The following is a 21289-nucleotide window of genomic DNA, read 5'->3' on the forward strand; positions in this document are numbered from 1 at the left end:
TCAAGAATCACTTGTGTTGTTACTAATGTAAACATTGCAAATGATAGGAGTCTTACAAAGCACTTTGTATTTTCCAGAGCACTTGTTTGCACATGTTGCTGCTTTTTTAAGTAAGTGATATATTTATTTATTTGAGAGAAGGAGAGAGAGAGAGAATGGGAGCATGGGGAGGGGCTGAGAGAGAGGGAGAGAAGCAGACTCCCTGCTGAGTGGGGACCCGGATGCAGAGCTTGATCTCATGAACCCTGAGATCATGACCTGAATGAAACCAACGGTGCCCCAACATCCATGTTACTGCTTTATTCTTACTGTGGCAGAGGACTGTGATTATTGTCATATGACAGTTGAGGGAACAAAGCCTAAAGTGAGTCAGTCATTACAGGCATAGACCGAAGCCCGTGACTTTGCTATCCTATCTCACTTCTCTAGGCAATCTTCTATGGTCACAGGATGGTGGAATTAATTCAGCCCTCCAAATACGTCTTCCCACTTCCAGACCTCACCCTTCAACAACAAAAGATGTGCATTCCCACTCCACAATGCTTTGAAAAACTTGTTTTTTTTCCCTCTTACCACACTATTTCAAAACTTGGGGTGGCTCCCCACTTCTAAATGGATTCCATTAGGCTTCACTGAGTGTACTTTCAATCTGACCCTCATTTACCTTTCCAATTCATGTCCAATGCATACTGTCGTTCTAGCCAAACCAGTATGTCCATTGCCCCTAGGTAAATGCTGTAATTCCTTTGCTCCTGCTGGTCTGACAACTCAGGGTGCAGGATATCCTCCTTTGGCCCATCTATGTTAATCAAAAAACAGTTCAAATCTCACCTAGTCCATGGAACCTTGTTTGCTGACCTCACTCTTGACTGATACAGCATTCCACTAACAGCATTAATAAAAGACAAGCACTGTCTGATAGAAATTTAATAAGAACCACAAATGAGAGCTAAATATATAATTTTAAATGTTTTAATATTTATTTACTTGTTGTTAAAGGTCTTATTTGTCAGAGAGAGAGTGAGCATAAGCAGGGGGAGTGACAGAGAGGGAGAAACAGGCTTTCCACTGAGCAGCAAGCCCAATGCAGGACTCGATCCCAGGACCCTGGGATCATGACCTGAGAGCCAAAAGCGCATACTTAACCAACTGAGCCACCCAGATGTCCCTTAATATTCATATACTTAAAAAGCTTAAAAGGGTGAAATTAATTTTAACAATATATCTTTTATCTAATATATCCAAAATACTGTAATTTTAATTGTAGTCAATATAAAAGTTGACATTTTACATTCTTTTTTTCATACAAAGTCTTCAAATATGTTGGGTATTTTACATTTAACAGCACATCTCAGTTCAGACAACCACATTTTAAGTGGTTATTAGCTACATGTGGCCACTGGCTGCCATATTGGACAGAGCAGGTCTAGACTATTCAATTTAATAATTACGTATGAAGTTATAGTGTTGTTTAAATAGCTTGTGTGTGTGTGTGTGTGTGTGTGTGTGTGTGTAAAATTTTTCTAAGGGGAAGAAAATGTCTTACTTTTCATAGTTTCCTTCATGACCAGCATTATAGAGGCACTCTGGGAGGCTACAGTTTAGAGGCCTCATTTAAATGTTCATCTATCTATTTTTCAAACAATGTGTGTCCACTGTAAGAGAGATATTATAGGAGCCATTGGGAATATAAAGAAGAATGGAACACCCCTTAATATAACGATTTTACTGTTATTTTAGAACTAGAGGGATTTTTGAGAATGGTTTATGTCAAAGCAGGGAAAAGAGCTCCCCTACACTTGTGGTGGTCCAATTATGTGTTCTTGTGACACCTTCTGGCACCCCCCGCCACTTTTCCCATAGCCTCCTGAGTTGGTCATTGGTTTGAACATGGAGATTATCAGGCTACCTGAGGTTTAGTCTAGAAATGACCATTTGGAAAGGTAGGAATATTATACAGCTGTCTCATTTCTCTTTACAACATTCCTGGGTCAGACTCTTGGAGAACCAAAACAATTTGTTCCATTGTTATAACAAAAATAGACTCTAACATTGAGGTGCCTGGGTGGCTCCGTCAGTTAAGCATCTGCCTTTGGCTCAGGTCATGATCCTGGGGCTGTGGGATTGAGCCCTGTATCGGGCTCCCTCAGAGAGCCTGCTTCTTCCTCTCCTTCTGCTTCCCCCTGCTTGCTCTATCTCTCTCTCTCTGTCAAGTAAATAAATAAAATCTTAAAAAAAAAAAAGTACTTAAAAAAATAGACTCTAAAAGAAGGGACGATAACAGTTTTCTGCTTGGACATTGTCCTTAAAGGGAAAGCTGGGAAACTCCCGCTCATAAGGCAGTCTGTTCTAATTTTGGACACCTTTAATTTTTAGAAAGTTCTTTCTAAAGATCTATTTCTCTGCAACTTCTTGAAGTCCAATTATCATCTCAACTTTTTAAGATGAGGAGGTGAGGGAAACTGGTGCCTAGGTCAACTCGGTTTATTATGAAGTGAGAATTAGTATTAGGAATTGTCTTTAATATTGATTTATGGTATATGTCACTACTTTGATATCCTAATGTAACTGATAAAATTGTGGCCTTTTTTTTCTTCACTAAAACAGCATAGTTAAGGAACAAACTAGTCTGTGACATCCAGACTAGTGCTTTGTTCTTCAGATCTCACTTCTCTTTTAGGTAACATTGTAAAATCTTTCTCAACCAACAGAAGTATTATGCTCCTGAAAAAAAAAATGGCTTCTAAAATGTTTTAGGTCTTTTCCCCCCAAAGTCAGGATATTTTTTTGCACATAATGGCGAAACATAGTTTTCTTAATACCCCTTTCAACTTTTCTAGAGTCAAACATTGCTTTGATTTTAATTCAACGGTCTGACTATTTTAAAAACACGTCAGGTATCAAGACCAGGCACGTACAGTTCTTAGCCATATGCTTAAGAGATATGTAACCTTGGAAAATAGACCTGGCTCTCTTTCATGTATTTTAGTTTGTGTATTGGAAAGATGGATAAAACCATTACTTTGAAGAAAGTGAGGGTGTTGTGGATAATAGATCTAAGATCAAGATTACTAAATTCATTAACCAAAGAAACGCTAAATGTCAAGTTTCAAATTCTACTTCTCTCTGATTTATTTTTCTATGTAAAATACAACATTAAAAACCACCAAAAAGCTTATAAGAGGGATTCAGCAATCAAGTATAGTATTAACCAACAAGGAAGGGAACAGGGAAAAATTGGAATTATTTGAAAAAAAGAAAAAACGGACTTACCATTAAAATGGCCAGAGCCCCTGGTGTTCTGAAAAGGAGCCAAGTCATTTTCTCTGACTTCCCTGGTGGACAAATCCAAGGAAGCGGCTGCTTCAGTCCTTCCAACTGTCTGCATATGATGTCTAAGAAAAGCCCTTCGGTCACGACTCTGCTTTCTGGAGTCTACAGATAGTCTGTTATGCAGCTCCTCCCCACCCTAAATCAAGGATTGGTCTTACCAGAAACGCTTGCATCACTTTTGCTCCCAGGTAAAAACTTAGACACACCTCAATTCCAAAAGCAAAGAAATCCTTTGTTGGAGGCTGAAAGAAAAGTTCACAGGCTGAAGACAGGTTTAATAGGAAGGTCCCAGATGACTAATAAATTCATCATGGTGTGGAAGTGCAAAAACTTGTCCTGACTACACTGAAAAAGAATCTAGTTGGCTTTTCTTCAGGGTTACAATTAAAACTGAAAAGCAAAACAAAACATACAAAAATCCCCCCAAACCTAACTTGTAGAAGAGCTTTTGTTTTTAGTCTGAGTATATGTGGGTGGATTGAAAATTAAGCGAAATGTCAGTGTGAAGTAATGATATATTTTATTGAAAGTAATTCAAATTTGAAGAAGAAAACCATCACATTAAGCAATTATTAATACAGGTTTTGGGAAAAAAAGTAGAAATAATTGAAAATAACTAGGAATAAAATTGGAGTAAACAGTTATCTGGTGCCTTAGATATTTGAAATATATAAATAATGCATTGCAAAACCAGATCCCTGATAATAATCAGATGACTTCTTTCCTCTTGTATTCCTTTTCATTTATAAGTTTGTTCAATGATACGTTGCATAGTGAAGAAGGTTATCTTTGTGCACTTTTAATTAGTCAAAACATTTCCTCTGGAGCAGTCAACCACCTTGCTGTAATATATTTATGCACTTCTAAATATGTAGTTGCCAACCCAAGTTAGAGGTTGGGGGAAAATCTACTAACACCACTTTAGTTTGCTTTTAACACTAGAGTTAAAAACATTTTTAAACATTCCAGAGTATTTAAAGAAATTTTTCTTTGGTAGAAGAACAATTTTATCTTTACAAGTATTTATGCATCAGGTTTTGGAAGCTTTTTAGTTTCAGGAAAACCATTTAATCAGAGTATTTTATTTTATTTTATTTCTGAATTTTTAAAATTTGAATTCAATTAGTCAACACATAGTACATCATTAGTTTTTTGATGAATCACAGAGGATTTTAGACAGAAAGGATTTTGTAATCTGAAAGTTAGGGGAATGGACAAAATCTTGTGGTTTTAAAAACAATTGTGGTGAAATATGCATAACAAAATTGACTATTTTTAACCATTTTTAAGTATAAAGCTGAATGGCATTAGTGGTATGCTCATATTGCTGTGCAAACATCACCACCATCCACCTCCAGAAAAATGTTTTTGTAACAAGTTTTTGCAGATAAGTTTTATCGGAACATAGACATGCCCATTTATGTATTATAAGTGACTGCTTTCGTGGTACAATGAAGAGTTGAACGGAGCCTTTTATGAATAACACTGTAAACTACGGGGCAGGAAAGAAGAGAAAGATTTAATGAATTCTTTCCTTTTACATAATTTAATGTCTTGTAATCCTTCAAAATATTGTACTAAAGACAAAAGAGGGGTGCCTAGGTGGCTCAGTCAGTTAGCCTTTGGCTCAGGTCATGATCTTAGAGTCCTGGGATCAGGCTCCTTGCTCAGCGGGGAATCTGCTTCTCCCTTTCCCTCTGCCTCCTCCCCGCTGCTCAGGCTCTGTCTCTCTCAAATAAATAAATAAAATATTAATAAAGATAAAAGAGCTTAAAAAGATGATAGCAGTGAGTTATGATATTCCTAAGCGTACCCATAAGTTGCTCTGAATCTAGATTCTAGATACGACTTACTTTGTGCTGATTTACCTTTTCTAAAATTCTAGTTCTTTGACAACTTTAATTAATTAGGGGCTTCCACTCCTTCTTCACAGATAAGGAAGTATTTTACTTTAGTACTTTAAAATACCAGTTACAGATTAAAATATCAGTTACACATGGTATATAAAAACTGTGGACATCCTTGTAGGAATTAATATATGAGACTTGGCCCATTGCAGCCAATGTAGGCTCCATCTATGTCCCAGTCAAGAAGGACTGGAGAAATCCACGACAAGTCCCATTGTGCATTCTATAGGCAAGCGGTGCTCTCTGATCTTACATGTGCTCTTGACAATGATTTAAGCCAACACTTTTTTTTTGTTTGGAGATTTGGGACCTCAAGAAAGTAATAAAACATGTTGTTGGGGCCTGATTTGCATGGTGTTGGGAAGGGAGTGGTGGTTACTTTGGCTGGGGAGTGCATTTGCATAACGCCTTCGGACTAAGCAGGGTTTTCTCTTGTCATTTCATTTGTTTGTGAAAAGGAAAGATGGGAACATTTTCCAGGGGTTTCCGTCACATGATTATGTTATTACTCTCTGAATAATGGCTTTGGCAACCTAAGCCCAACTTGACACTGGCTGATATTCCAGAGGCTGAAATAAAAATGAGGATAATAACAATAATATTCATAATCATTAGAAGGGAGCTTCATTGTATGTGTACGTTATGGTTCAACTGAGGCACCATATTGAAAATATAACAGTTGGATAGTAGGACACATCACAGGTTTAAAAAGTTAAAGAAACCATTCCTCAGTTTGCTAAAAATTGAACCATGGCCTAAGAGGTGAAGCAATTAGAATGAATATTTATTCAACTGGGCAGTAGCTTTTGAGGTTTCTGTGATGTTTCTAAACACTCATTATCTAGAGCAGTTCTATTATTCACCAAGTAGAGAATGTTAATGAGACTTTGCCTTCACTGGCAAGGATTCACTGGTTTGTTTGTTTTGACTGGAAACGTGTATGTAATGTATTTTATATGTCAGACATTACTGCTTTCTGATATTTAATTGTTCTTGAATATCTACAAATTCATGAAATTAAGATACTAGTTCCATAAATCATGCATTAACAGAATTATACATACATCTTGAAATGACCTGCAAAAGTTGTGACCCATCACCCTTGGTTGTTCAAGGTCATGGAAATCAGACCTCTTCCATTACAATCATACCTGCAGGCATGCAGAAATGTCAGGGAATTTAATAACTGTGCACCAGCAGAGAAGAGTTTGCACTTTAATAATTAGTGAAAATAGAGCTGTTAATCGAATTTGCTCTTAGATGGTGTGTAACATGGTCCACCATGTTTCTGCAATTCCTGGAATTATTTCTTTAAAAGGATGTGTGTGATTCTTACCATATATTGATCGAAGCCCAAACTTCAGAAGAGTGATTATGGGTGACTGCATATCTAAAAAATTTTTGCATAAGCTGTGGATGATCAGGGTCAACATCTTTTTGCTCGGATTTAATCTGATTAGGCAATTGCTTCTTTGTGGGAGTATTTTTGTCAGGTAATAAGCATGAAGGAGGGATTTTTCAAATGAATATTGTGCTCACTCCACTATTCTTTAGGAATAGTTTTGATTTGGTTCTTGTGATTTGCTGGAGATCAAATTGAATAGCTGGGATCTATTTGCAAAGTGTATTTGGAATCTATGTAGTTCCTACCTCCTTGGGCTTCTGCACTATCCAGACCTCTAACATCTCTCATGTAGACCAGGCAATGGACAATGACTGAGCCCTTGTTCCTTTTTCTTCTCTCCCAGTCCACCCCTCACTCAGCACCCTGACTGCTACCTGTAAAAGGATCATGGCTTCCAGCATGCTTGGACCAGAAGCAAATCTGCCTGGCAAGGCCTACAAGGAACTGCCTGATTGACTCTGCTTTCCTTTCCAACCACATCCCACACTCTATCCCTCTCATATGTGTCTTCTTTTGTTCTCCAGAAACCCTCAGCTCCTTTCCTGCCTTAGGTTCACTCAGTTTCTTTCTCTCCTGGCTGGCTTCTTCTCACTCATCAGGTGGTAGCTTCTACTACCTTCTCCCCACAGTTGGGCACTCTTTTCCTCATACCTTTTTATCAGTCATCCCAATTTGCTTTGCCTATCAGGCCTAGTACCATATATCAGCTGCTTTTTCTTAGTTGGATTGTTTAGACTGTGAGTTCTATCAGGGAGGAATTATGTCTGTTTCATTTAATAGCATATTCCCAGGAATTTGCGGGTTGAACAAATGAATATATCTTTAAGAATTTTGTGCAGATATTATCTGCTGGGACAAAGGACACATACAGTTCAAAGTCTTAGTAGATTGTCATCCAAAAGGCTATACCAATTTGCATTTCCATGGATAGTGTAAGAAAATGCCAGTCATAACGCTTGTCACAGATAAATCTTTTCTGCTTCTTTTATGAGAAAATAGTACCTTTATGGAAAAAAAAAATTAACTCTGTTAAGAGATTTAAATGTTGTGGGACACCTGGGTGGCTCAGTCGGTGAAGTGCCTGCTTTGGCTCAGGTCTTGTGATCGAGTCCCGCATTGGGCTCCTTGTGTGTCAGGGAGCCTGCTTCTCCCTCTGCCTGCTGTTCCCCCTACTTGTGCTCGTTCTCTAAAATAAATAAAATCTTTTTAAAAAGAGATTTAAATGTGTATTTAAATGCTAATAATTTACTGGATTCTAATAAATTAAAATAAAGTTAAGATTCCGAGTATAGTAATCTAAGGTATTTGACTCAGAGCTAAGCAAGTTCTGGACCTTGGTTAGATCCCAAGGACCTGGCATCCTTCCTGGATCTAACATCATCCTGGTCTTTTCACCATTTCAGGTAATATGATGATGGGATAGGAAAAGATACGAGAAAACAAACATGCAGTCAAATAGTAATTTGCTATACTCTGTTGCTATGATTATGATCCCTTTATTTATACATTTTAATCTTCCTTTTGATGATAAATAGTACATTTCATGTATTTTCTCAAGTATTTTTAAGTATCACGGGAGCCACATCTTCTGTTTTTCTAGTAATCAAATTGTACTGGTATTGTTGGTAATTCCTAAGGAGGAAAAAAATGGTGATTGTTTTCATTTAAATTTCAACCCACGACGCCACCCGTGGGAATAAATATGTGGAATGACCCACCGGCTTCTCAAACCACGTGGCACACCCGGGGTGTGACGGCCCGTGGATATGGATACACTGCCTTCGTGCTCCCAGCTTTGCTGCCAACACCAAACTGTAGAAAGATGGAATCTGAAAACGGCATGGAACACCTAAAAAAAATGATCTCTAAGGATTTCAGGAAAGACTGCAGTTGAGAACTACTACCTGTCGGATGGTAAGGAAAGGGGATGCTTCTAAAAACGAGCAACTGGTTGTTCTTTACTCTTTGGGGGCTCTGCATTTCTCTACCAGACTCATGTGTTACCAGCTTTTTACCGAGTGAGCCATCATGCAGGGATACTTTTATGATTACTAAGTTCCAGGTAAGTTTGGCAAACCTGTAAAACTCATACAAATTTATTGTACCGTCCTTTTACAGTTCGTGTCCTGATGAGGAGCCACAAAACCCTCTGAAACGATTAACTAAAGAGAACAGAAATTTCAAGTTTATTTTCTTGCTGCTGCTTATTGGGGGCAGAATAACTTTCATATCACGGGGGTCAGTTTTGTATTCACATAGTACTTAGGGGAGCACTGAACTTTCCGTTCAAACACATAAACATGATTTTTTTCCTTCAGTTTTGGGCATGTCTAATTGGCCTTCCTTTGAGTAAACACCATTACTCTATTCACTGATATTAAGAAGAGGATCCAAATCCATTACCTACCTGAACTGGTCATAAATCCATGTCATACAGAACAATGTCTAGCTTATAGAATTTTTTCTATTTTTTTATGTTGTATCACATTAACTTTTTTGAACATCATTTCAATTTACTTTCCTTTAGTGAAACCTCTGAAAATGTCTATGGGTGCCTTTACACTGAACGTTTCTCAAAGCAATCTTTGCAGTGTGAGTTTATATTCTTTGATCCAGTACTGGCACAGCTGCAAAATATTTGGCCCATTTCTGGAAGGCTACACCTAACAAGAGATTAAAGGTAGAGAAAACTCTATTCTCCCTGTTAGTACAGTACATCCATGAGTCACTTGGGGCTTCATTTTTGATATATTAAACACAATGGCCATTTTACAGATGTTTGCGCATGCCGATTAACTTGTGCAACTTGGTGATTTAATGTTAATCCCAATCTTCCATGTAAAGTCAGGATTGACAGAGTCTCGAAACACCTTTTTATTCCTTTAGACTTTGAAATGATGCAATTCCTAATAATTTGGGCTGGTTAGCCTACACTTGAAGGAAGTGATTTGAGCTTATGAAATTTATCTCCAGTTACTCCAAATTTCACTAGTTTGAAGCTCCCCAATATTCAGTTGGTCTGTTGAGGTTTTCCATTTTTGCAGAGCTACATTTTGTTAATTTACATTTGGAGAGGAGATTCTATCTTCCAGTTTTCAAGTTTACTAACACACATTTTCACATAGCACTTCTTTTTTTAAAGAAATTTTAAAGTGGATTTTTATAGAATAAATCAGTAACTATTCTTTACCTTAATGGTAAAGATCTACAGAGTGAAATGAGATAAGAATCCTTTCACAGTCTCATTTAAGAACTATAAAATATATGGAAGTAACTTTCTTAAGAATGCACAGAAGAATATTAATGAAGGGCATAAAATAATGGGACATCTGGGTGGCTCAGTCGGTTAAGCATCTGCCTTCAGCTCAGTTCATGATCTCAGTGTCCTGGGATTGAGCCTTACATCAGGTTCCCTGCTCCCTTGTCTCTCCCCCTCTGCCTGCCACTCTGCCTACTTGTGCTCTTTCTCTGTCAAATAAATAAAATCTTTTAAAAAATGAAGAACATAAAATAAGATCTAAGAAAATAAAAAGATATTATTATGTTACCTGGATGAAAAGAAATACTATTATAAAATGTCAGTTTCTCAAAGAAAAAAAAATCTTAATGCAGTCCTCAGATTTGACCCTTAGTTTACGGGAGGGATAGAGACAGAGGAGGTTACAAAAAATCTTGAAGTCTATATGGAACAAACCATCTATATGGAGAACAAACTGGCTGATTAATGAACTTGTGAACAGGAATTATGGGCAGTGGATTCAGCCTACTGCTCCTACCACTCAGTTTCCAGCAGGATTTTCTCTTTTGGAGCCAGCCTGTTGAGAAGACACGTTTTCCGTTTCTTCTAGCTATAGGCTCACTGGGTCAGGCTTTGTCCTTTGGTCCGGGTAGTGGGGGTTGTCTGTGACTGGGTGGGTAAGTTTAATTCTGGAATGGATATTAGGATGCTTATCATGACTGCCCGTCTCAACCACATCATCCACATCTATTTTACTACAAATAATAAAAACTCATGTTTATTTTTGTGTATCTCCTATACCTTACTTTTCAATCGCTTTGGATATAAGGAGGTGACAAAAGTTGGTCTCTAACACCCTAACAAATATGGTATCGGTCTAGGAATAGATAAATAGAACACAGAAAACAGAATATTCTGCAGAAAATAGAATTAATTATTAATTAAATATATACCAATTGACTTAGAGATAGTTGTAAGAGGTACTATTGACTGAAAAAAGCAAGATATAGATTATTATGTATAATATGCGTGTATGTGTATGTGTGTATGTGTGTATGTGTGTGTTACTATAAATGATTAGTTGAACATAGAGAAAAGCCTGAAGCACAATATGACACTGTTAGCATGGGTTTTCAAGCAAGAGAATGCCACTACTATGTGTTTAGGGGTGGGAGGGGTAATTAAGCTGAGGAGGAAGTGTAAAAAAATGCACTGAAAATGTATCATAACATTACATTTGTTAATTTATGTCAAACTAAATATATATGTAACATTCCATTTAAAAATATTTTGATTAATTATATGTTTAATATTTTTCCTTTCAAAGCATTAGCTATTGAGAAAACAGGGATTTTACAATTTGATGTTTAAACCATTTAGAAAAAGATAGACCTGGCCAAAAACAGAAGGAGTTATATATAATTATTATTTTAGGGCTTTGTCTGGTAACAAAATTAGCATAAAATACTGAGCTATTGAATTCCTTTGAGTCATGTGTTTTGCCCTAAATAAGAACAGTGTGGTTTGAAAACACATTAATCAACTGTGTCCATGCTGCCGAAGGTGTGGCATAGTGACCAAGAGTGTGCATTGTTTTCTGGTATGACTGGGAGAGATGCGCACTTGAATTGGGAAAGATAGGGCCAAAATAATGGATTTTTTTGTAGCACTTTGCATGAAAAACCCAAATAGCATATTTTATTATTTTATTTATTTATTTATTTATTTAAAGATTTATTTATTTATTTATTTGACAGATCACAAGTAGGCAGAGAAGCTGGCAGAGAGAGGGGGGAAGCAGGGAGCCCAATGTGGGGCTCAATCCCAGGACCCTGAGATCATGACCTGAGTCAAAGGCAGAGACTTTAACCCACTGAGCCACCCAGGCATCCCATATTTTATTATTTTAGATGTGGCATTTTTCATGCTGAAGATGGAGGCTGATGATTACTGTTCCAGCAATGAGTATTAATAAAAAAGTAATGTCACTAGTTACACTGGGGTTTACTGGCAATTTCTAGAAGCATGAAAGGTTTTAAAACTTGATCCCTGCTGTCCTGGTCATAGGGCTGGCCTGTAGTAGGTAGATGGCTCCTAGCAGGTGAGAGTGGGAGCAGCTGCTCTCATCACCAGATCCAAGGGGACACTCTTGGAGAGTCTAGTCAGCTGTGAGCCAGTATCTCTATCCAGTGGTTCACAAGGGCAGATGGTGGAGCCCCGAGGCAGTGGCTTCAGGTGGAGGAATCCATCGTAAATCGAGGCAGTCCTGAATTAATACAAGCAATGCAGGAAGCAACATGTGGTAATCACCTGCTTCACAAGGTCTAGACCACAAGCTTTGAGAGGGCAGGAGTCCCTTCTCACCTGGTCCACGCTTGGCTCTCAATAGCCACTTGTTGAGTAATAAGTGGATGGGTAAATGATTGGATGAGGAGGTAGTGATGAAGGGAATTGGTTTGTTGTGTTTAGCTGGGACCCAGATTGAGCAGGAAAGCCAAGTAGATGAGAGGCAGGTGCAACAGGTGCAGCAGAGGACCTGGAAGGGGAATGAATGGCTCATACGTAGTAGGGCTCCCCTAAGGAGGCTGGAGCTCCAAACTCATTGAACACCCAAACATACTTCTCATTTCAGGGAGCAAGGGAACTGATATTTATTGAGTACCCCCTATATACTTAATTGTGGCATGAAGTATATTCTTTACATCATTTATTTACTTATTTTCACTAAACACCCTGCAAGGAGGATGTTACGAACCCTGTTTTGCAGATGAGACAGACAACCAAGACTCAGTAATTTTTTCAAGATGATGATACTGGTAAGTGCTATAGCTAGGATTTGAACCAGATCCGCCTGTCTTCAAAGTTTATGGTCTTCCCACAACCCCAGTGACTCTAAAAACACGGACTTAAAGAGATGTGTGTTCACCAAAGCTGAAAAGTATTGTATTTGCCTATTTTGTCTTCATTTTCTTCTTTTGATTATTATGTGAGTAGTAAACATACATGGTTTACTTTTGATTATTTTGATATTTTGATTATTACGTGAGTAGTAAACATACATTGTAGAAAGTTAGAAAATAAAGCAAGCAAAAAGAAAATAAAGGCACCAAATTTCGATCACCCACAGATTAGTTCTATTCACACCTTTCAAATACAGGTCTCATCCGGAAAATGAGGCTAATTTCATTTTCTTTGCAGGGTGTTTGGGAGAATAAATACATGATAAAAAGAAAATTCCTAGCATAACATGTAAATACCTAGAAGGCAAATACAGGTTTCTTTTCCTGCTTGAAATTCTTCCACTCACTTTTCTAATTACATATATGCGTTTTTTTGTTTTAGCCAAAAGGAGATTCTGCTGTACGTGCTCTTTTATCACTTGTTTTTTTCCCTATGTATTCTCTGCCTTTCATGTCAATAAACATTTATCTTTTCTAATATTCAGTCCATATTCAAATTTCCTCAAGTAAGGAAAAAAAAAAGGCTTTTACAGGTGATTTTTCCAAATTAAGATCTAACTCGGCATTACAACTCCACCTTAAATTTATTTCACTCTAGCAGTACCCCCCATCCCCTTTTTAAAATGACCAACAGGGCGCCTGGGTGGCTCAGTGGGTTAATGCCTCTGCCTTCAGCTCGGGTCATGGTCCCAGGGTCCTGGGATCGAGCCCCACATCAGACTCTCTGCTTGACGGGGAGCCTGCTTCCTCCTCTCTCTCTGCCTGCCTCTCTGCCTACTTGTAATCTCTATCAAATAAATAAATAAAAATCTTTAAAAATATATTAAAAAACAATAAAATGACACCAACTTGTTGAAAGGACTGAGACAGTTATCCTACAAAATGTCCCACTTTTGGATCGGTCTTGTGTTAAACTCGTCCTCCTCTCCTTGAATTTATAATCCCTTATATGCTGTATCTACAGATTTGACAGATTCGAATCACACATTTTCATCCAGAATCCATCCCATGCCCTTCAGGTACCACGTCTGACCCCCCAGACTAGCTGGGGCTTTGTGTCTCCATGTCCATACGTAGCACTTGGGTAGAGATTTCTTAGGGATTATACTGAAGTATTTGCTTAAGAGTCGATCCCTCTTACTACTCAGTAGCATCCCCAAGGGCCAAACTATGTCTTATTCCTCTCGGTAGCCCCAGTGCCTACTCTGTTCATGGCTGATACTCAATAAATATTTGTTGAAATAAAATGAGATCAGTGGATTGGAAGTCATCAAAATGTGGGCTGGGAATCACGCATCTGAATGTTGCATTGCAAGAACAGATCGGAGAGTCCTGGGGGAGTCTAAGAGCAGGTTCAGGGATTCCAGGTCACACGGTAGGTTGCAGGCAAGTTTCAGTGCCTGCAAAAGTTCTTGTTATGTTAGCAGTCAGAAATCCAAGTCAGGTAGGAGAGAGAAGAAGTCTGAACAAAAGTTGAGTTGGCATTTAGGATTAACATGAGAACAATGGCAGCAATGGAGTACAAATTAGGAATAAGAAGCAGAACAGGCAACTAGTAGGTTCAGCTCCAAACCAGGAAATGACTGTCTATCCTAGAACAAGAACTCTATCTGCTCTGCCTTGGGCGGGCTTCCTGGTGAGGTCAGAGAGCAGGTTGGGCAGGTGTGGCTGGTTCCAAAGTGCAGCGGGCATCTTAGGGCTTGTGAGCCCAGTATAGGCTCCGAATCCCCTTTCTGGATATGTCCCTCTTCCAGGCCTCCAGACTGTTTCTCTGGGTGCAGGCCACTCTCTCCATTTCTGTTCCTCTCCTTCCCTCTCATCCTTCTCCTTCCTGCTTCTTCAGATACCCTCCCTCCCCGCTACCAATCCATTCTTTCCTTTCTTTCTAGTATTTCCCCCTTCTTTTTTTTCCCTCTACTACACCACCTTTGGGTAGAATGTAGATCTGAAATTTGTATTAATCTGTTTAATAATTAATAATTAATTAATATTTATTTATTATTAATTAATAACATTTATTATTGATATAATGTTAATTAAGAATTAATTAATATAAAAATAATTAATAATTCCCCCGTTGTTTTCTTACTCTTAAAAGAAGATCCAACTAAAGAAACCAACAAAAAGATCCAACGAATAAAATTGCTTACTGCTCATTTAAATTTAATTAAAAGCCACTCTGTTAGAGCATGGATGTCTGGTGAGGGTGGGGTGGAGGCAGTGGAGACACTGAGGTTAGCCCCCAGAAGCCCCCTGCCCATCAAGAAGAGCGGCCCAGGGAAAGGGAAACAAAATCTCAAGGATTTCTGGAGGTTCCTTAGGAAGACTTAATCCTCAGGAAACAATAGTTCACTGCTCTCCAAGAGGCTTCATCCCCAATTTTCTCGCTTGACCATAAAACATCTGGGGATTACATACCTGGAGTTTTACTCACAGAGGATCCTCCACAACTGGTTTGTTTTTGAACAAAATGCCTGGAGTGCCTCGGGTCACTCTCATTTCAGGAAAGATTTAATGTGTCATAGGGATTATCTGGTTAAGCAGGAACAGTTTGTACAGTTCCATACCCAGGGACATACGTTTTTCCAGAAACTTACATTTGGAAGGTGGTAACTGGGAAGTCTGGAGAGGTAAGGGACTTGCCTACCATTTCATGGCTCATCAGTGTGACAGCATAGATGACAATCCCATCCTGTGGCCAGGTTAGGATGACAAATTGCCACTGAGCAGGAATCATGAGCTTGTGCCTCGGCATCTACAAAGTGCCATCTGTTTCATACACTAAAAGTTGAAGATCAAAGCAAAGATTGTCAAAAGTGGAGGTTGCTAGGTTCAGTTTAAATAAAGATATGATGCACTTACAACCCTCTGGCTTTTCTCCAGATGATCTATCTTCCCTTAGTTACAGTCATAATAGGTCTGTGGTAGGTGAGGATCAATGAGTGCTCATTTCGCAAATTCTTCCTTAGTATTTCAGGGATTGATAACTTCCTTGCTTTCCCAGTGCTTTCCAGGAAAAGGTATTCTATACGAAAGATCTACCTAGTGCTTATTTTAATGTAATGTTAATAATCCTAAGGGCACAACAATATCTCTCGCTGGCATTCCTTTTGCTCTGCTCCAAGAGGTACCACCCCTTCTAGCTTCCCATTCCCAATTCTAAAACTCTTCTTATTTTTTTCAACTTATTCAAAAAAATTCAAGCATTTTGAGAACCTCAGGAAACTTAAGATGACCTAGTCTAGTGGTTTTCAAACTTCTTTTAACCGAAGTCAAAAATATAGTTTGTCACTAACCAGTGCACACATACACAAACATATACTCTTATTATGTGTGCTGTACTCTGCTATATCCTTTCTTTTATATTCTGTTTAATTCCATTAAAAATATTCATCAAGCTAGGTATACTAAGTTGACTTAAAGACCCATTATTTAGGAGTGTAACCACAGTGTGAAGAACACTGGTAATCCAGTTCTCTAGTTTTACAAATAAAGTAAGGTGAACAGCTTTAAATGACTCATCCAAGAATTGGCCCCAAATATGAATAGAATTCTCAGTCGAGTTATGCAAAGCGGTAAGACTTGAGAGGTGGAAGGTGACTATCCGTTTTTGCCTCCTGGTAAGTTATTACTATCTTTTTATGATTTCTCTTTTAGAAAGATAGATTCTCCCATAATCTACAGCTGGTAGAAGAGATAATTTTTTAAATGATATTAAGAATTAATCGAAGAAGGGTAATTCAGTCAAAAAGTACTCATCCCACTGTCATTTACTGTCTAGTATATACGAGGTACAGTTTGGGCCTAGAGATACAAAGATGAGTGAGATAGTGTTAGAATCTTGGATCAGGGTGTGCCTATTTGCATAGGAAGAAAGTGACTAATTCAATTCATGCTGTGAAGGATTTTACGTGACTAACGCATCATGTGAAATTGACAAATATTTAATGAATGCCTCCAATGGTGACTGCATTTTCTAAAACTCAACTTGTCTAACGAGAAGGAGTGGTAATGGATAACAGGTAGGTGATTTTAACCTAAGTCTGAAAGGGATGGTGATTACTGTGAACCTGTCCTGGAAATCCAGGAAGTAAGTTTACAATTAATTATGCACCCAACCCTAAGATTCACCAACCACTCCAAATTTCAAAACTCATTATAAAGCATTTTTTTATTTTGACCAGATTTTCCTGTTGACAAAGTGATGGATGTTTTCTATGTATTCACTGCTTATCAGTCTGACTATCATGAGCTTAGTGGTTCAAACTTCAGATTTCACTTCTCAGCCTTTTTCCTGTTGAGCTACATGCTTTTCTGTCTTAGCTGAGAGCACTTAACAAGTACTCTGCCAAAACATGCAATGAACTGAACACACCCTCATTTCAGAGAAAGGACACCCTTTTCGATGCTGCGGGTACCATAATTCCTAACCCAGTGGGATTTTCTGTAGTCTTTTCTCCCCTCCCTTTCTTTTGCTCTTTTAGGGGAGTGAGGAATCTGGGAGGAGTGTGTGCTGTCTTCTTGACCTGCTGAGTTTTCCTTTCTGAGGTAGCCTGTGGTGCAGGGCAGAAAGGCACAGTTGACTTGGGAGAGGCTTGAATTTCAGGAGGGTAGGCTTGTTCTACTAAAGAGCCTCTCTCTCTTTCAGGTTCTCCAGCTTGCTTCCTCCCAACAGAAACCAACTGAAAGACCCGAGGGTCTTCCAGTCAGAAAATCTGAAGATTGAGGGAGGAAGGCACTAAGTACCTAAAGTAGTTGGTCACCAAAATATGGTAATGGATTTTCCTTTCCATTTCTTTCGATAATCAATTATTTTTCTGGCGCATTTTATGAAATTGGGGTGGGTGAAAAAAGTGTTAAGGTTCCAGTTGACTTTTTGTGGCGCTTGCTTTGGGATATGGTCCTAAGGTACTGCTCGATTTCAGCAATTGGTGAAAACTCTTGGCTCTAGCCATGCCGGGGAGAGTATGCTGCTGTCAAATAGAGGACACCCGTGAACAGGAGTTAATGAATCTTACTAACTTATGGTTGTTGTTTGGGGGAAGTTGGTTTGTACTTATTTTGACAGTGGTTACTGAATAAGCCAGATGTTCCCTCAAGTGTCCAGGTCTTCTATCCTCGCTGTTCAAGGGTAAAACAAAATATTTTATGGTAGTTTTTAAAACATCCTTGTGGTAACTTCTCTCCTGGAACAATCTCCGTGCAGGTGGCACAGAGAAGGTTAATTCCCAAGTTAAGGGAGGCAGATGAGAAATGTTGCTTTGAAACTGTGGAAATGGAAAACGTCAGGAACAGGCTAATACTTGAAAGCCACACATTGTGGAAGATTAGTCATAGTTTAATTGTACTCTGGACAGTGTAAAAATCTCTTTTTTAAAAATTAAGAACAAAGATAAGTAATAAGTGTCATCTCAGGATGGGATCTACAATCATCATGTCAGATCATGTCCTATCTTTGCTGAGCATAGTTCTTTTATTCTAAAGCCCATACCTAAATCTAAGGATCTTTCTTGGTGGATGGTGAACCTTGTTCTATCAACCAGCCTATAGGCAGTACTTGGGAGATGCCAGTATGGCATTGTGGTTTAGGTTTCCTCATAACTTTTGGGGAGGAAAGTCATTGTTTTTTTTTTATTTGTTTGTTTGTTTTTGTCCCCCCCGCCCCAGGGCTCAAATTGTTAGATGATATTTGGTATTTTCTTAGAAAATTATTACCTATAACTCTGGTTCTAGGATTATACTGTGCATTGATCAGGGCTGAGTACTTAGATATATTGTCTTCAAAAATGAGTAGGTTTTAGGGCCATAAAAAATAACCTGGGATTTTTTTTTTTCTTTAAGTAGGCTCCTCACCCAGTGTGGAGACCAATGGAGGGTGTGAACTCATGACCCTGAGATCAATACCTGAGCTGAAATCAAGAGTCAGAGGCTTAACGGACTAAACCACCCAGGCACCCTGCACCTAGGATAATTTAAGCCTTGATAGCAGGGCACATCTATCCAAATATTCCTTCATATTGTTGGCATCTTTACAAACAACTATAAGCTTCATAACTTATAATGCACATATTAGATTCCATGGTCTCCATTAGAGTACTGGAAGGGAAACTGGAACTCCAGAGGTCAAAAAATATATACTATTGCTGTGATTATTGTACTTTGGCCTATAAGGTATTTTCAGGAATATCCAGGACTACCTTGTTAATAATGTGTCATAATACACAAATTCTTTAATATATGCATAGTCTTGGCCCAGAAATTTCAATTCTAATGGAAATAATGTAAAGTGCATGTAAAGTCCCACATCATTATTTACAATATAAAAGGAATGAAAGAAACCTCAATGTTCATTCACAGCATGAATATCCCTTAAAACACTTTTTATAAAGAATTTTAAGTAGGGGCACCTTAGTGGTGCAGTGGGTTAAGTGCCTGACTCAGTTTTGGCTCAGGTCATGATCTCAGGGTTGTGAGGCTGAGCCCTGCATCAGCCTCCGTGCTCAGCAAGGAGTCTGCTTGAGATTCTCTCTCTCCTTCCCTCTCTGCCCCTTCCTCCCTGCTCTTTCTCTCTCTCTAAAAGAAATAAATAAAATCTTAAAAAAAATATTTGGGACACCTGGGTGGCTTAGTCATTTAAGTGCCTGCCTTCAGCTCAGGTCATGATCCCAGAGTCCTGTGATGGAGCCCCACATCAGGCTCCTTGCTCAGTGGGGAGCCTGCTACTCTCTTTGCCTGCTGCTCCCCCTGCTTGTGCACTCTCTCTCTTTCTCTCTGACAAATAAATTTTTAAAAAATCTTAAAAAAAAAGACTCTCTCTGCCTCTCCCTCTGCTCCTCCCCCTCTAAAAATAAATAAATAAAATAATTTTAAATATAAAACATGGAAACAAACATATATAATAATTGCAACTTTAAAGTGAGATGCAACAAATAAGGGTGTAGAGATCACCCTTATTTCTAAACTTTGTAGAAACAAAGTTTAACAGTCACAAATTTGGATTTCTTGGGCATTAATCTTCCAACTGAAGGGTAGAGCTGGGAAAGGATTAACTGAAAGAAAAACTGTCATGGTGTTAGCAGTAGTTGTCTCTGGGTGATGGTATATGATTGCCATTACCTTTTTGTATTTTCTAAATTTTCTGCAATAACTACACATACCTTATACTAGGAAAATAATGAAAGCTGCTCAAATAGCCAAAAAAACACAAAAAACAAAAAACAAAACAAACAAAACAACCCCAAAACCAAAAAACAAAAGCCCTTAAAATCTTAACACTGACCTGTTCCAAAATTTTTCATTTCTCTCCTTTATAAATGTAGAAAGCATATTATTCTTGAGGTGAAAGTTTGGGTCTTAGTGCCCATGTTCTGCTCCTTTAGCAGATAGTCCTCCAGGGAGAGTCTTACTATTTCAAGGGCATTTACGGGGCTTGGTGGTTTTAGGTTACAGTGCCATCTTTGGGATATGGCTGGTATAACTGTGGCCACCATTTAGTGATGAGAAATACACATTTTTTTTTTTTTTAAGATTTATTTATTTTAGAGAGAGGGAGCATGGTGTGGGACAGCAGGAGAGACAGAGAGAGAGAAAGAGACTCTCCAGCAAACTACCCGCTGAGCGTGGAGCCTGATGTGGGGCTTGATCCCACAACCCTGAGATCATGACCTGAGCTGAAAACAAGAGTTGGACGCTTAACCAACTGAGCTACCCAGGCGCCCCATGAAACTTATACTATGATTTTGTGATATGGGCAGTTAATTGTTCCATTATCTCAAAGATTATGACTGGTAGATGAAACTCAAATCATTCCCTCACTGTCTTGGTTCATTGAATCAGCTTCCTCACTGATCTCCTTATCAATAGACTTGCACCCCTTCTATCTGTACCAGAGCAGACTTCACAAGTGATTTCAAATTCACTCTTCTTTAAATATTTCAACGGTTCTCTTTAACTTTCAGATTAAAATAAGAATTCCTTAGCATGTCATACATATTTAGGCTTCTGACTTATGTCTCTATAATTGTCTTCCTTCATTCCCCAGCCTTACCAGACTCCTTTCAGTTTTCTGAGGAGCTAATCTCTTTTTCCATGTTCTCAGTTTCTGTGCTTCTCTCCCATTCTTTCTAGTTTTGAGTGCCCTTCCCATTTCTTTATCTGGCTTTTTCCCATTGGGTCCTTCCAGTCTCAGTAAAAGATAATTTCTTCTGGGAAGCCTTTCCAACTTGGCTGGATGCTCCCAGTCTCTGCCCATAGCACTCTTATTTATTCTCTTGGGTAACACTTGCCAAACTACATTTTAACTCTTTACTTCTTCCTGCATTGGACTGTGAGGCCCTTGATGGCAAGGACCTCAGTTTACCTCTCTACCCCTAGCAGCTAGTTCACAAGTAAATAGTGAAATGATCAAAAAACATTTAATGAATGAATGAATGAGCTTTGGAACTAG

The 21289-nt window shown here is 38.5% G+C and overlaps 1 protein-coding gene and 1 long non-coding RNA gene across 2 annotated transcripts in view; one reads left to right on the plus strand and one right to left on the minus strand.

The window, feature by feature from the left end:
- DSG3 (desmoglein 3) overlaps window positions 1–3529 on the minus strand; it is a 32868-nt gene extending 29339 nt beyond the window's left edge. The window contains exon 1 of the mRNA XM_032859701.1: window positions 3274–3529. Within this exon, the coding sequence (XP_032715592.1) occupies window positions 3274–3321 (48 nt within the window). The 5' untranslated portion in view covers window positions 3322–3529. The remainder of the gene's footprint in view (window positions 1–3273) is intronic.
- LOC116868913 overlaps window positions 1–7690 on the plus strand; it is a 52145-nt gene extending 44455 nt beyond the window's left edge. Inside the window, exon 3 of the long non-coding RNA XR_004382913.1 lies at window positions 6989–7690. This is a non-coding gene — a long non-coding RNA (uncharacterized LOC116868913). The remainder of the gene's footprint in view (window positions 1–6988) is intronic.
- The last annotated feature ends 13599 nt before the right edge of the window (window positions 7691–21289 follow it).

Source organism: Lontra canadensis, unplaced genomic scaffold, assembly GCF_010015895.1.
Source record: "Lontra canadensis isolate GAN:19392208 unplaced genomic scaffold, GSC_riverotter_1.0 scaffold17, whole genome shotgun sequence".
NCBI lineage: Eukaryota > Metazoa > Chordata > Mammalia > Carnivora > Mustelidae > Lontra > Lontra canadensis.